Raw genomic sequence first — 17208 nt, forward strand, 5'->3', positions numbered from 1 at the left:
TATTTTCAGGATAAAATGAGCTCAAATTCACAAAAGAAGCAAAAAGACAGCTAAATCTAACATAAATACAAGAAAAGGAACAAAAGTGGATTGCCCGACCCCTCAACGGCATCTTCCCAAGCAGAAAAGAGAAGTCAGAAGACTGAACACGCCCCGTGCTCAGCCAGCACGGGGCCGTGCCCAAGAAGCAGCAGAAAAGACAAACCTATAGAAGCTTCTATTGCCCACCACGGGGCCGTGTCCAGTGAGCACGGGGGCGTGACGAAAGTACAGCAGGCGCATTAATTGTAATTGCGAATTACAATTAATGAAGGGAGAGAGTGTCAGACAGGCACGAGGGCGTGTCCAGCGGACACGGGGCCGTGCCCAGTCTTCTGTTCAGCCTATAAATAGGAGTGCTTGGTTTCATTTCAACTCATCCCTTGGCACACCACCTCTCTCACACTTCATCCACCACCCACCACCATCACAACACCATCATCCACCACCATCATCCATTGTCCATCATAGAGTGTGTGAGTCGTCTCGGGATCCAAGATTGATCGTAAGAGTTCTTGACAATCAAGGCCATGTTTGCCTAAGTCTCTTACATCACTTGGTGAAGACAAATGTTTAGTATAATACTTTTTATTTTTAATCTTTTGCACTTTTTATTTGTTTTTGTATTAATGACTTTAATAACTAGTTGCTTATGTTGAAGGTGATCTTTCCTTATCGTTTGTCCATGGTGTCTTGGCATTATTTTACTGTCTATATAAAATAAAAGATTTCACCATTCATATCTCCACGGTCTATATGGAGGTATGTTGGCTACCTGGTCGGGGGTTAAGGGAACGGTTTGGTAAGGGTGTTGCCCTTGTTCAGCGTTTAGAGGTCCTGCAAGGGACCTGGGTCAAATTTAGTAGTATCTCCTTCAATGCCCATAGGTATTGGATGGCGGGGATCCAAACTCTTTGACCCCCTCATAAGTTAACTACTATTAATACTATAACCCGGCTATTTAGGACTGTATCCCTGCTGACTCAGACTACTTAGCCGAGGGTAACGTCACCGCCAAAAGCGGGGCCTACCATAATTTGCATTAATAACTTAATTCATTATCTTCCAATAATCCAACCCTTTAGGATTGTATCCTTGCTGACTCAACTACTGGGTTGAGGGTAATGTCGCCTTCAAAAGAGGGGCCTACTACAATAACTAAGATAATCTCTTAAACAAGTGCAAAAGTGCGAAAATAATCAAAGGTTATACTAATACACGAGTCGGATCCAAGTGATTCATCTTGTCTATCTGTTTTTATTTTATTTTAATTTTCAGCATTTAGTTAGTTTTTATTTTCTTAGTTTAAAAATCTTTTATAACTTCTTTTTGATTTGATTAGACGTTGAGAATAAACCGGTACTAAAAGCTCTTGTGTCCTTGGACGACCTCGGTATCTTACCAACACTATACTACGTCCACGATGGGTGCACTTGCCCATATGTGTGTTTAGTGTTATTAAATATCGTATTTTATAAATTTAAAACTTGGCTAAAAGTGTAAAAAGGGTTTAAATATACATCTAAAATATATACACACCGACACACATCAAGTTTTTGGCGCTGTTGCCGGGGACACAAGGATTTTAAGAAAGTTAGGAATCAACGGCCTAATCATATTTTTATCTTTCTTTTTATTTTTTTAGGATTTTTCTTAGTTTTTCAGCTTCTGCAGAGCTCAGCACGGGCCGTGCCTGGTCGGACACGGGCCGTGCCCAGCATCGTTACTGGCAGTTTTTAGTTTTCCAAGTTACAGAAGGCTGACCACGGGGTCGTGTCGGTGCAACACGGGGTCGTGTCCAACTTTCCAGTAACTGGGATCTGGAAAACAATCACTGTAACTCCGACCACGGGCCGTGTTCGCTGAGCACGGGGCCGTGGTGAACCTTCTGACCAGCATTCTTTTCTGTTTTTATTGCAGGACTTGGAACCAGACGCCATCTTACATAGTGCATGAGCTCCAGTTCTAATAAGGACATAAAAGAACCTCTAGAAGAACCCGAACGCTTTCTCAGAAAAAGACTAAAAGCTAAAAACCAAGAGAAAGTTTCGGGGAATCCACCTCAAATGGCGGACCAACGTACCCTCATGGATTATCTACGACCTACCGTAGGTAACCTAGGCGCCGCTATCAATGCACCGAATGTTGAAGCCAATAACTTTGAACTTCGGCCGCATTTGATACAAATGCTCCAAAACTCCGCAACCTTCCATGGGCTTGCGGATGAGGATCCCTATTTACATATTACTAATTTCTTAGACATATGTGATACCTTTCGGATCAATGGAGCATCAAATGACGCCATCTGCCTTCGAATGTTTCCTTTTTCACTAAAAGACCGAGCAAAAGCTTGGCTCAACGCCCTCCCAGCTGGATCGGTAAACACCTGGGATGAACTAGCCCAAAAATTTCTATATAAGTATTTCCCTCCCGCTAAAACGGCTAAATTAATGACTGGAATTAATACATATTCACAAGAGGACGGGGAATCCTTATATGAAACTTGGGAAAGGTTCAAGGAACTATTACGCAAGTGTCCACATCATGGCCTTGCGATATGGCAATAGGTATCCACTTTCTATAATGGACTGTTGCCACACACAAGGCAGACACTTGACTCTAGCTCCGGGGGACTTTTAGGTAATCGCCGCCCGCATGAAATATATAACCAAATTGAGGAAATTGCTCAAACCAATTTTCAGTGGCACACCCCCCGAGGCAATAAATCTATTGCCCCGGGCGCCCATAAGGTTGATGAAAGCACTTCTTTACAAGCCCAAATCGAGGCCCTTTCTTCAAAAATAAAAAAATTAGAAATGACAAAAACAGTCTCGGTTATGGCTTGTGAAGGGTGTGGTGGGCCACATGAAAATTGGAGTTGTATGAAAGAAACAGACGATCAACAAGAGTCGGTAAGCTACATTGATAATAGACCTAGGCCGTCGGGTCCTCCAACGGGCACTTACAACCAAGGATGGCGAAGCCACCCAAACCTTGGTTGGAGGGAGCCCGGCAATAGTAGTAACCAACCACTACTAGAAAATATGGTTTTTGTCATGTAATTTTTAGTTACAAAATGGTAGCAGTTTCTTTGTTGTCACCAGTTTGCCGCCGAAAATATGGTGACAAAAACACCCGTGTCAATTGCCCTAATGCCACCAAATAGCCACCATTTTTATATTTTGCTACCTTATTTTTAGCACCACAAAATTGGTCAAAATTATTTGCCACCGCTTCATGTTTGCTATGCTCCGCCTTGTTTGCCACCGAGTTTGCCACCATTTAGCCACTGTTTTGATACCATTTAGCCACTGATATATTTAGCCACTATTTTTTACACAATTTGCGAGTTTTGATACCATTTAGCCACCGATATTGCCACCATTTAGCCAAATATTGCCACCATTTTTACACAATTTGTGAGTTTTGATACCATTTAGCCACCGATATTGCCACCATTTTTTACATAATTTGCGACCGAGTTGTGACCGCCTTGGTATAGTTATTCGCTACCATTTACTGATTACTGCTATTTTCATCAAAATTACATATCAACAAAGCTACAAATAATATAAAAAAAGTCTAATAAAATCCCAAAATTATATAAAACATCTCGTTTTCAAAAGCATATAAAAAATACCAACTAAAACATAAAATAACTAAAATTGCCCTAATAAGATAAACATCTAAACATTCAAAAACAAGTGTTTATAACCTATCTTCGAACTGTAGCTGTTAACATAGCTTCAATTTGTAGCATAGCATCTTTATCCACCTTATCTTTTTCTTTTTCAGCCAGCAACCCCGCATTAATTCTATTAAACCTTTCTTTTTCTTCATCTTTCTCCTTAACGAGTTCCTTGATAACTAAGTTCAACTTTTCAATCTACAAAACAACCAATAAATAGAATCAAGAAATCAGAATTTAACGAAAAGTAATAATGGGTCAAGTCGGTTGTAAAGAAAACAAAATACAATTGTGAGCTACAATTCAATTGCTAGAAGCTAAATAGCATGTTCCAGTTTGTTTACATATTAAGAAGGGAATTATACTAATTTTAAAAACATTTTTTTTGTTGGAAACAACCCGTAAAGAAGGTGTAATCAAATCAATATGAAATTCCTTAACATTCTCACTAATTTAAGAGCATCAAACCTAATAATAAAAAACAAGCATCGCAAACCAAACAAACATAATAACAGTGGGAAACGATACAAATGCACAAAAGTTATTAGTCTAAAAGGATTAAAAATACCTCAGGACCTTCCGAGTTTAGTGACCAAGGCTAGGCAACAACTCACTATTCGAAAAAGACACAGCTAGTCTTGGGGATCAAGGCTTCTTTCCTTTGCTATGTAAACACGGGTCACTACCATTGACCAACCCATACACTTTTCCTTAATATTTTTTAAGTTAAAAAGAAACTAACAAAATATCAAAGTTTTACACAGGCATTTTATCAAACAGATTGTACACATCACCAATAAACAAATACATTTGGGCCTCTATTCGTATTCGTCTTGTTGTTTAGTCGTGAAATGACCATTCACTTCACAATAAGTCGATAACAACAACTCAGTGATGTAACTTTAACCTAACTCGAGGTTAATTCAGATTCACCTGACAGTTTTTGCAAGAGGAAGATGTTATAACTTATAAATACAAACAGAAGCCCTAAATGTTCACATGATCATCACAAACTATGCAATAAGTCAATAACATCTCAGTAACGTCACTTTTACCTAATTCGAAGATAATTTCGATTCAACTGAAGGTTTGTTCAAATCGTTCATCGAAGCTAATTTCGATTTAGCTGACGGTTTCTGCAAGATCTATACGTTGTGAATGGGAAGAGATGAGAGGATGTACCTTGCATTTCCATTTGAGAGCTTCAGAACTGGAGGTATCAGATGGAGGATGAGAAGTTTCAGAAGTTTTGTTCACGAGCTTAGAACGAAGAAGAGCCATTGCTAGAGCGAGCTTCAACGGTTCATCTGAATCGTCGGTGGTGGTGGTTTGCATACTACCGAATCTGAAGAAGAGCCATTGCATAGAAATCGTAAAAAGGTGACTAACAAATATCACAACAATACAAGGAATATTTTGCATACTACTGTATCTGAATTGCACATTTGCATTACAGAACAGAAAGATACTTACCGTTTGCTTGTAATGTAGTGCACATTTTCCGCACTAAATGTAGTGACAAGCTGCCAGTAATCCCTTCAACAGATTCAGTATTCTTTCCTTTGGACAAAATAAGGCGTGATGCGCGTGTATAACTAGATTTTCTTTGATTTAGTTCCTTCTTCGAACCAAACTCAGATCTTAATCATCAAACTGAAACTGATTCAGATCTGATCATCGATTCAAAATATTCTTTTAGCTGATTTAAACATACATGAAACAGATCTGATATCGATGTTCTGATTTTGTTCTTAAAAAAAACTAAAACTAATCGAAACAAATAACTGAATTTACAATCGCTAAAACAATCACTGAAACTGATTTCACTAAAATCAACAGAAACTAATCGAAACAAAATATTTTTAATCAAATGAAGTAAATGAGCTACTTGTGACACCCCAGGAAAACCAGTGAACGATTGAACTTACCTAGCTTCCTCAGTGAGTGCATACCAAATTTCGGGACGAAATTTCCAATTAGTTGGGGATAATGTGACAACTCGGACTTTAGACTTACTTGGATGTAACGTTACGTGCTGATACGACACTTTGAGTTAACGAATGTTATGATGTTACGTGTAACTATGTGAACTATTGCAATTAAGTGATTGATTGAATGATACGTATTACGTGAATTATGTGATTTAGTGTTATGATTATCGAACCGCACCGAACACAAACCCACTCGGTCCATTTAGTGGACTCGAGACCATGACACAGCCCATGTGGGGTTTCGGCCCACATCCCCTCTACGTATTAATACACACACACACCTTAGGGTTCTAGTTTTACAACATTGCAACCAAGAAGCACACACACACAAACTCTCTCTCGTTGCTTAGAACCCGACGGCAGGAACATCCACAACTCGGATCACCCTCTTCCCTCTCTAATTCGGTTAGTATGTTTTGATTCATGAGCATTCGGATAGTTGTTGATGATAATATTCTTGTAACCGGTTAGTGTGTTGATTATGCTAGTAAACCAAATAGGATCTATGTATTGCTTTCGGTAATATGTGTTGATATGCTGGATTATAATCGGATTGTAGGCTGATGTTAATCCTGATTCTAATCGATCCATGTTTGTGTTAATCGGTTAGGATGCATGATAGGGTTTAAAACCAACCGATTGCTATATGTTTTGATTATGATCCGATTGTTTATTCTTGATACTGTTATGCATTTGTTTAAAGATGAACACGTTGAATATGATATAAAAATCTGCAAATTATTAAGTTTGATCTGAATTGTGAAACTGCTTAGTTGTTTGCATAATTTACGGAATGATTGTTGCTTATGATTATGGAAATCAGTTACACACGGTTGCGACTCGGTATCACTCATTGCGAGTCGGAACCCCACTCGAGACCACAACAGCACAAGCCGAGACCATGGTTGCGAGTCCAGTTGCGCCTCGTAACCGGACCATGACGAACCGAGACCACCTGTTGCGACTCGTAACCAGCTGCTGCGACTCGCAATCTCCTGTTGCGACTCGTAATCTCCTGCTGTGACTCGTAATCCCGGTTGCGACTCGAGACCTCCTCGTTGCGACTCGAGACTAGCTGCACGTACACTGTATTGGGCCTACACTGTCACGGGCCCAATCTTATGACTGTTATGTTATTGGACTGCTTATCTGTTTGGGCCGAACACTTGGATTCTGTTTAACTGATTGTTATTGGACTGCTATGAAATATGTGTGATTTGCCATGATCAATACATGCTAGAAACCCACGTGCTTTATACGAACCTAACTTGCATAAGTAACCATGATAGGACGTGGTTGATCCCTTACTTGTATACTTGAGCATTTTATTGTCTGCCGAGCAAACCCAGGTGAGTTCACACTCCTACTAAGGCATGGGATTCCCGGGTCGTGGGAATGGGATAAAGGTTACAATTGACTAAGAACGTACATATGCTTTCCTAGACTATCACCTACCATGATCCTCGGATGTCAGGACGGTTCCGTAGGTTAGAATAACACCTACGTGGTCGTATGCCAATCACTGCCTCGGATGTCAGGCACGCACGTAAAACCTACGTGTACGCATTACTTACTTCTATCCTCGGTACAAAGGATACGTACGTGAAACCCACGTACACCCCCGCGTCTCCTATCCTCGGTTGTGAAGGATACGTGCGTAAAACCTACGTACACCCCATACGCGCTACTGTTCTTGGAAGAAGAACAGGGATGATACGAGTAGTTGATACGAATAGTCTAGTGGTCACATAACATGGGAAGCCCCCACCTATACAATTTACTATCGGCCCAGTAGAGCCACCCGTTACTTATTGTTACGCACTTACTTACTGTGAACTCGCTCAACTAGTTTGTTGATCATTCTGTTACATGCCTTGCAGATCGTTAGGTACATGGAGCTTGCACAAAGAGGAGCCGGTCGTTGTGGACAAGGATCGTATTACTTTGTTGGACACTTATGACATTTCAGTATTTTTAACTTGGGTTTACAACAATGCTTCCGCTACTTAAACAATGCTTGGTTTTGAAACATCGATCATGTCATGATGAATTACTTTAATGACTTTTATTATTATTAATTGCTATGTTTGATATGATTGATGGCTTGATCCTGGTCACGTCACGCTCCCAAGCGGTGGTACTCCGCGTGTGGATTTTGGGGGTGTGACAGATTGGTATCAGAGCCATTGGTTATAGAGAACTTGGTTTTAATACGGGAAAAAGTTTTTATTAAAACCAGACTATAACCCGAACAGAGCTCTCAACGATCCACAACGACGCTTCGCTCCACGTGCAAGACTCGACATTTTGGGTAATAAGGTTTATGTTTATTGCCTACTTGCTAGAATTACTTAGAACTTTGCTCGTGGTATGCTTAGACTACAATGCTCACTATTTGCTATTGCTTAAGAACCCCTACGTGCTTACTCTTTTCTGTCATCGCCCTATTCGCGAACTTTTCTCACCTATTTCGCCTTTGACATGAAGATCAATGGCTGGAAGAATTAACATGACACAAGCCCAGTTAGAGGCTCTCGTTCAAGCTCAAGTTGCTGCGGCAGTTGCAGCAGCTCAAGCAGGTAGTGTATCCTGCAGTATAGGCACACACTAGGATCTCTAGATCCTACATTCACTCTCGTATTTAACTTTGCCCTATTCGTACACAATAGGTCAACACGCGCAGCAGCCTGTCTGCACATTCAAGAACTTCATGGACTGTCGTCCAAACTCTTTCAGCGGCACAGAAGGAGCGGTTGGACTCCTCCACTGGTTCGAGAAGCTAGAATCAGTATTCGAGATGTGCGAGTGCCCTGAGGCTCGCAAGGTCAAGTTTGCCACCGGCACTTTAGAAGGAATCGCGCTAACCTGGTGGAACGCGCAGGTGCAAATTCTGGGGTTGGCAGCTGCTAACGCCACACCCTGGAACGATTTTAAGGAACTTATCAAGAGAGAGTATTGTACGCGTGAAGATATTCACAAGCTAGAGGACGAGCTGTATAACCTGAAAATGGTTGGGTCGGAGATTGAAGCGTATACCAAGCGGTCAAACGAGCTGGCCGTGCTGTGTCCCACTATGGTAGACCCTCCATACAAGCGTATCGAGATGTATCTCAAGGGGTTGGCACCAGAAATCCAGAGCCACGTTACCTCGGCTAACCTCGACAACATTCAGGAAATCCAGCGTCTCGCTCATCGCATCACCGATCAGGCAGTGGATCAGAATAAACTGCCTAAGCGCGTCAGCGCTACTACTACAGTTACTCCTTCAGCTACTCCCGTTACCCTCAGTGACAACAAGAGGAAATGGGAGGGGGATTCAAGCAAAGCATCAGTTTCGGTTCAGTCCCAGAATCAGCAGCGAAAGACCGACAACTATCAAAGCCCTAACCAGCAGTCGTCAGGTAGCCACAGGCAGGGTGGATATCGCGGAAATCTTCCAAAGTGCAACAACTGCAACAGGCACCACAACGGCCAGTGTACTAAGGGTCGTTGTCAAAGATGCCTCAAGATGGGTCACGAGGCCAAAGACTGTAGAAGCCTCCGTCCTGCGAACCAAAATCAGCAGCAGCCTCACGCTCAGCCTAACCAACAACAGGGCAACAAGGGATGCTACAATTGTGGTGCTGAAGGCCACATCAAGAGACACTGCCCACAGCTCAACAGGAACCAGAACAACAACAACAACAACCAGGGCAACGGCAACAACAACAACGGAGGAAATAACAACGGCAACGAAGCTCGGGGACGCGCTTTTGTGCTAGGTCGAGGTGACGCAGTGAACGATCCCAACGTTGTTATGGGTAAGTTTCTCCTCGACAATATTTACGTTACTGTTTTGTTTGATTCGGGTGCGGATACAAGCTATATGTCTGTGAAAATGTGTCAACTGCTAAAACGTGCACCAACACTTTTACCCACCAAACATGTAGTAGAGTTAGCTAACGGTAAAAGTTTAGAAGCCACGCACGTAGTTCAGGGTTGTAATCTTATCCTAGCTGGTCAAGCCTTCTCTATTGATCTCATTCCCATAGTTTTGGGTAGTTTCGATGTTGTGGTTGGGATGGATTGGTTATCCCAACACCAGGCAGAAATCTTATGCAGTGAGAAGATCATTCGTATTCCACGTTCTGGTCAAGAACCTCTCGAAGTCCAAGGCGACAAGAGTGGTGCTGTGGTTGGCATCATCTCATTCTTGAAGGCTCAGAAGTGCTTACGTAAAGGTCACACAGCCATTTTGGCTCTTGTTTCAGACGCATCAGTAAAGGAAAAGAAATTGGAGGATATACCAGTCGTACGTGACTTCCCTCAGGTGTTTCCTGAAGATTTACCTGGCTTACCGCCTCATCGTCAGGTTGAATTTCAGATCGAGCTCGCTCCAGGAGCAGCACCCATAGCTCGCGCACCATATCGTTTAGCTCCATCAGAATTGGAAGAATTGTCAAAGCAGCTACAAGAGCTCTTGGAAAAGGGCTTCATTCGTCCAAGCTCTTCGCCTTGGGGAGCTCCAGTATTATTTGTAAAGAAAAAGGATGGCACTTTCAGGATGTGCATCGACTACAGGGAACTGAACAAGGTGACGGTGAAGAACCGTTATCCTCTTCCACGCATAGACGACTTATTCGACCAGTTGCAAGGGTCGTGTTACTATTCCAAGATCGGCCTACGGTCAGGATATCATCAACTGAGAGTCCGCGAGGAGGACGTCTCTAAGACAGCATTCAGAACTCGTTATGGTCACTATGAGTTCTTGGTTATGCCGTTCGGACTTACAAACGCGCCTGCTGTATTTATGGATCTTATGAACAGGGTGTGCAAGCCCTATCTCGACAAGTTCGTCATTGTTTTCATCGACGACATCCTGATTTACTCCAAGAGTCAGGAGGAACATGAGCAGCATCTCCGTCTTATTTTGGAACTCCTTCGGAAGGAACAGTTGTACGCCAAGCTTTCTAAATGCGACTTCTGGCTTCGTGAAGTCCACTTCTTAGGCCATGTGGTGAACAGGGATGGGATCCATGTCGATCCATCCAAGGTAGACTCGATCAGGAACTGGCCTGCACCGCGTACGCCAACGGAAATACGCCAATTTTTGGGTTTGGCGGGGTACTACAGACGGTTTATTAAAGACTTTTCGAAGATCGCGCAACCACTTACACTACTGACACAGAAGGGTGTCACCTACCGTTGGGGCAACACACAGGAAACTGCTTTTCAGTATCTAAAGGATAGGCTTTGCAGCGCACCTATTCTTTCATTGCCAGAAGGCACAGAAGACTTCGTAGTATATTGTGATGCATCCATCCAGGGTCTTGGATGTGTGTTGATGCAACGTGATAAAGTGATAGCCTACGCTTCTCGTCAACTAAAGGTTCATGAACGAAACTACACGACGCACGATCTAGAGCTGGGAGCTGTTGTTTTCGCGCTTAAGATATGGCGACACTATCTGTACGGTACCAGGTGCACGATTTACACCGATCACAGGAGTCTCGAGCATATTCTTAAGCAGAAGGATTTGAACATGCGCCAACGACGATGGGTCGAGTTACTTAACGACTACGAATGCGCCATCAAGTACCATCCAGGCAAAGCCAATGTTGTGGCTGATGCTCTAAGTCGAAAGGACACCTTACCGAAGCGCGTGCGAGCGCTACAGCTTACGATTCAGTCTAGCCTTCCTGCACAGATACGAAATGCTCAGGTAGAAGCATTGAAGCCCGAAAACGTCAAGGCTGAAGCCTTGCGCGGCTCACGACAACAAATGGAACAAAAGGAAGACGGCGCCTACTATGTAACGGGCCGGATTTGGGTCCCTCTCTATGGCGGTTTGCGCGAACTTGTAATGGATGAAGCTCACAAGTCTCGCTACTCGGTACATCCAGGGTCAGATAAAATGTACCACGACATCAGCACTACTTATTGGTGGCCTAGCATGAAGGCCCACATCGCTACGTACGTTGGAAAATGTTTGACCTGTGCGAGAGTCAAGGTTGAATATCAGAAGCCAGCTGGTCTACTTCAACAGCCTAAGATACCACAATGGAAATGGGAAGAAATTTCCATGGATTTTGTTACAGGTTTACCTAGATCTCAGCGTGGGAACGATACAATATGGGTCATAGTTGATCGACTCACCAAGTCTGCACACTTCCTGCCGATTAAGGAAACGGACAAGTTCTCCACTCTCGCAGACGTCTATCTTAAAGAAGTTGTTTCGAGGCACGGAGTGCCCACCTCTATTATTTCGGATCGCGATGCACGATTCACGTCAGAGCTATGGCAATCAATGCATAAATCTTTCGGCTCACGATTAGGCATGAGCACAGCATATCATCCTCAGACGGATGGGCAGTCTGAGCGAACGATCCAAACACTTGAAGATATGCTTCGGGCATGCGTTATCGATTTCGGCAACGGCTGGGAAAAGCACCTCCCTTTGGTGGAGTTCTCGTATAATAACAGTTACCATACCAGCATTCAAGCCGCTCCATTCGAGGCATTGTACGGACGTAAATGCCGGCCACCTCTCTGTTGGGCAGAGGTGGGGGATAGTCAAATTACGGGTCCAGAGATTGTAGTGGACGCCACAGAAAAGATAGCACAGATACGACAACGCATGGCGGCAGCACGCGACCGTCAGAAAGCCTACGCGGACAAGCGTAGAAAGCCTTTGGAATTTCAGGTCGGAGACCGGGTTTTACTAAAAGTTTCACCCTGGAAGGGTGTGGTACATTTTGGCAAACGGGGCAAACTGAATCCGCGGTACGTCGGACCGTTCGAAATCTTAGAAAAGATTGGCAAAGTAGCCTACAAGTTGAACCTACCAGCTGAACTCGGAGCAGTTCACAATGTCTTCCATGTATCGAACCTAAAGAAGTGCTTATCAGATGAAACCCTCATCATTCCTTTTAAGGAACTCACTATCGACGAGCGGTTGCAGTTCGTCGAGGAACCAGTAGAAATCACGGACCGGGATGTGAAGGTCCTCAAAAACAAGAGAATCCCTCTTGTTCGAGTTCGTTGGAACTCCAAACGTGGCCCAGAGTACACCTGGGAACGCGAAGACAGGATGACAGAAAAGTACCCCCAGTTATTCGAAACCAATGCTACCACTACTGAGGCTGAAGCTACTACTTCGGAATTTCGGGACGAAATTCCAGATCAACGGGGGGAGGATGTGACACCCCAGGAAAACCAGTGAACGATTGAACTTACCTAGCTTCCTCAGTGAGTGCATACCAAATTTCGGGACGAAATTTCCAATTAGTTGGGGATAATGTGACAACTCGGACTTTAGACTTACTTGGATGTAACGTTACGTGCTGATACGACACTTTGAGTTAACGAATGTTATGATGTTACGTGTAACTATGTGAACTATTGCAATTAAGTGATTGATTGAATGATACGTATTACGTGAATTATGTGATTTAGTGTTATGATTATCGAACCGCACCGAACACAAACCCACTCGGTCCATTTAGTGGACTCGAGACCATGACACAGCCCATGTGGGGTTTCGGCCCACATCCCCTCTACGTATTTATACACACACACACCTTAGGGTTCTAGTTTTACAACATTGCAACCAAGAAGCACACACACACAAACTCTCTCTCGTTGCTTAGAACTCGACGGCAGGAACATCCACAACTCGGATCACCCTCTTCCCTCTCTAATTCGGTTAGTATGTTTTGATTCATGAGCATTCGGATAGTTGTTGATGATAATATTCTTGTAACCGGTTAGTGTGTTGATTATGCTAGTAAACCAAATAGGATCTATGTATTGCTTTCGGTAATATGTGTTGATATGCTGGATTATAATCGGATTGTAGGCTGATGTTAATCCTGATTCTAATCGATCCATGTTTGTGTTAATCGGTTAGGATGCATGATAGGGTTTAAAACCAACCGATTGCTATATGTTTTGATTATGATCCGATTGTTTATTCTTGATACTGTTATGCATTTGTTTAAAGATGAACACGTTGAATATGATATAAAAATCTGCAAATTATTAAGTTTGATCTGAATTGTGAAACTGCTTAGTTGTTTGCATAATTTACGGAATGATTGTTGCTTATGATTATGGAAATCAGTTACACACGGTTGCGACTCGGTATCACTCATTGCGAGTCGGAACCCCACTCGAGACCACAACAGCACAAGCCGAGACCATGGTTGCGAGTCCAGTTGCGACTCGTAACCGGACCATGACGAACCGAGACCACCTGTTGCGACTCGTAACCAGCTGCTGCGACTCGCAATCTCCTGTTGCGACTCGTAATCTCCTGCTGTGACTCGTAATCCCGGTTGCGACTCGAGACCTCCTCGTTGCGACTCGAGACTAGCTGCACGTACACTGTATTGGGCCTACACTGTCACGGGCCCAATCTTATGACTGTTATGTTATTGGACTGCTTATCTGTTTGGGCCGAACACTTGGATTCTGTTTAACTGATTGTTATTGGACTGCTATGAAATATGTGTGATTTGCCATGATCAATACATGCTAGAAACCCACGTGCTTTATACGAACCTAACTTGCATAAGTAACCATGATAGGACGTGGTTGATCCCTTACTTGTATACTTGAGCATTTTATTGTCTGCCGAGCAAACCCAGGTGAGTTCACACTCCTACTAAGGCATGGGATTCCCGGGTCGTGGGAATGGGATAAAGGTTACAATTGACTAAGAACGTACATATGCTTTCCTAGACTATCACCTACCATGATCCTCGGATGTCAGGACGGTTCCGTAGGTTAGAATAACACCTACGTGGTCGTATGCCAATCACTGCCTCGGATGTCAGGCACGCACGTAAAACCTACGTGTACGCATTACTTACTTCTATCCTCGGTACAAAGGATACGTACGTGAAACCCACGTACACCCCCGCGTCTCCTATCCTCGGTTGTGAAGGATACGTGCGTAAAACCTACGTACACCCCATACGCGCTACTGTTCTCGGAAGAAGAACAGGGATGATACGAGTAGTTGATACGAATAGTCTAGTGGTCACATAACATGGGAAGCCCCCACCTATACAATTTACTATCGGCCCAGTAGAGCCACCCGTTACTTATTGTTACGCACTTACTTACTGTGAACTCGCTCAACTAGTTTGTTGATCATTCTGTTACATGCCTTGCAGATCGTTAGGTACATGGAGCTTGCACAAAGAGGAGCCGGTCGTTGTGGACAAGGATCGTATTACTTTGTTGGACACTTATGACATTTCAGTATTTTTAACTTGGGTTTACAACAATGCTTCCGCTACTTAAACAATGCTTGGTTTTGAAACATCGATCATGTCATGATGAATTACTTTAATGACTTTTATTATTATTAATTGCTATGTTTGATATGATTGATGACTTGATCCTGGTCACGTCACGCTCCCAAGCGGTGGTACTCCGCGTGTGGATTTTGGGGGTGTGACACTACTAGAATACCTCTGCCTCATTTTCAGATTCACTGTTTGCGTCGATCGACTTCTTGGCATATCTTTTCTTCCAAAGCCATGTTTTTTGGTCCATAATTTGCTGCTCTGGTCACAACAATCCCACACAAATCAATAAACACAAACTGAAGCAAAAAAAAAAAACAAAGTAAGGATTTTTGAAAGAATTACTCTGGTTAAGAGAAGGCTGCATTTTTACCAGGAAACACTGGTAATTTGCTAAAGGAAAAGTGGGATTCTAACTTAAAGTTGAAAAAATAACTACAAATATATAAAGAAAGAAAAAATAATTACCACTGGCACCATCTTGATGTGTTCTTATCTGCATGTGTAGTCTTTCAATAACGCAAGGAAAGTTCTTGCACATTTCATTTCGATTCGAAACGGTACTGGTCGAAACGGTACGGGTCAAAACGGCTCGCGTCGGTTTGAAACGGTACGGGTCGAAATGGTTCACGTCGGTTCGAAACGGTATTGGTCGAAACGGTACCTGGCCGAAATGGTTCATGTCGGTTCGAAACGGTACGGGTCGAAACGGTATAAGTCGAAACGGTTTGCGTCGAAACGGTTCGCGTCCAAACGGTACGCCTCTAAACGGTTCGCGTCGAAACGGTACGGGTCGAAACGGTACAGGTCGAAACGGTTCGCGTCGAAACCGTTCGCGTTAAAACGATACGCGTCTAAACGGTTCGCGTCAAAATGGTACGGGTCGAAACGCTATTGCTATTGAGTTGAAATTACTAAACTAGTTCATGAAATACCTTCAATGACCCTCATTCCCTCAACGACTCTAGCCATTATGAACAATGAGTGAAGTTGGCCTTTGTAACTGTAATGGCAATAGTCTCTCTTGTGTAAACTTGACCCAAACTAACAGCTACTATAGTCTAATAAAATTTTGTTGAAAAGAGCTTATATAGGTTAACCCCCCAGTTCCTCTTCTACATTGTTAAAAGAAACTTAAATCATTGTTTAACACTCATGGCTTGAAGGAAAAATAAACCAACATAAAAAAATGTCTTACATGGAGTAAAGTTATAATAAGCTCATAACCTAATAGGAGAAAAGAGGAAACCCATCTTGAAGAATGCAAAGTTCATCGTCTATTTGCAAACAAGAACCTCTGAAAATTTATAAATAGAGTAAAAGCATCAAAACAAACAAAACACAAAGCAAATTAAAAATATAAAAACACAACAGACCATGGATAGCCATGCTTGCAGCTAGTGACCTAAAATGGATGAAAAATCAAAACTAGTGAAAATACTCATAACAACAAAATTAGTACATGTAAAATATCAAAACTTGGTACTGGAAAATTGGGGCAGAATAGAATTAGTGGCTTATGGGCTAGGGCAGAACAAAACTATGAACGAGCATAGACTGCATATGATGTGAAAATGAGTCAACATCCATTTCATATTGTCATTCCATTCATTAGAAAATTAACAAAATTTGGACCATAATTAACCATAGTCAAAGCTAAAAACATGAATTTACCTATTGATTGAGGTCGATGTTGAACTCGTAGAAGGTGACATGAGCAGCGGTGATTAAGATCTCCTTGATGTACGGATCCATCCTCTCGAGGACAATGAGATTGAGGATCTTCGTGCTTTTTGGTCTAGATTGTGCATTAATTTTCCAGTTTGAGACATTTTGGATGGTGAATTAGGGTTTCAGATCGATCGAAGTACTCTAATTGAAACCCTCAACCCAGGTGGAGGATGATGAGAGAGACGTCTGTTTGTGTGTTTTTTGATCGGGTTATACATAATTAATTGACTTTTAAAGCACGCACATCCACTAAAAAAAATAATCAGCCTATTTGAATTTTCATGTTGTCACCGATAAAATGGTCACAATTAACAAATATCTTTTTATTTTTCATGCTTTTGCGTATTTTTCTCACAAATTGCCGCCGAAAATAAAAAGGTGGCAAAAAGTGCAACCACTTTGCTACCGTATCATGATAAATACACTTATTTTAATTTCCGTGGCAAATTGGTGGCTAAATTTGCTA

The 17208-nt window shown here is 42.5% G+C and overlaps 1 protein-coding gene and 1 non-coding gene across 15 annotated transcripts; both read right to left on the reverse strand.

Annotated features, from left to right (window-relative positions):
• Positions 1 to 2483: 2483 nt before the first annotated feature.
• LOC118479953 lies at positions 2484 to 2590 on the reverse strand. Its single transcript, XR_004861595.1, has one exon. It is a non-coding gene; the product is annotated as a small nucleolar RNA R71 (small nucleolar RNA).
• A 1032-nt stretch (positions 2591 to 3622) lies between these two features.
• On the reverse strand, positions 3623 to 16965 carry LOC110886452. Of its 14 annotated transcripts, none has more exons than XM_035974597.1 (7): positions 16686 to 16965; positions 16210 to 16308; positions 15480 to 16126; positions 15178 to 15272; positions 5201 to 5250; positions 4910 to 5072; positions 3658 to 3925 (listed from the first exon to the last, which is right to left on the reverse strand). In XM_035974597.1, exons 3-7 carry the CDS (start codon positions 15691 to 15693, stop codon positions 3755 to 3757), a joined length of 693 nt encoding a protein of 230 aa, XP_035830490.1. In that variant the 5' UTR covers positions 15694 to 16126; positions 16210 to 16308; positions 16686 to 16965; the 3' UTR covers positions 3658 to 3754. The 14 variants fall into 14 exon arrangements, 11 of the variants coding, with proteins under 11 accessions (XP_035830490.1, XP_035830489.1, XP_021989947.1 ...); XM_035974596.1 differs by adding an exon at positions 16388 to 16416 and having other exon boundaries at positions 15480 to 16308; XM_022134255.2 differs by having other exon boundaries at positions 15178 to 15267; positions 15480 to 16308.
• Positions 16966 to 17208: the final 243 nt, after the last annotated feature.

Source organism: Helianthus annuus, chromosome 6 (assembly GCF_002127325.2).
Source record: "Helianthus annuus cultivar XRQ/B chromosome 6, HanXRQr2.0-SUNRISE, whole genome shotgun sequence".
Taxonomy (NCBI): domain Eukaryota; kingdom Viridiplantae; phylum Streptophyta; class Magnoliopsida; order Asterales; family Asteraceae; genus Helianthus; species Helianthus annuus.

Bases quoted from the DNA above. Each gene is read 5' to 3' on its own strand.
- LOC110886452 (XM_035974597.1), bottom strand. From the start codon at position 15,693: ATGAACCATTTCGGCCAGGTACCGTTTCGACCAATACCGTTTCGAACC. The intron at 5,251-15,177 runs GTATTCTAGTAG...GATTACTGGCAG, and splicing joins AATCTGAAAATGAGGCAGAG to CTTGTCACTACATTTAGTGC. The intron at 5,073-5,200 runs GTAAGTATCTTT...GCTCTTCTTCAG, and splicing joins CACTACATTACAAGCAAACG to ATTCGGTAGTATGCAAACCA.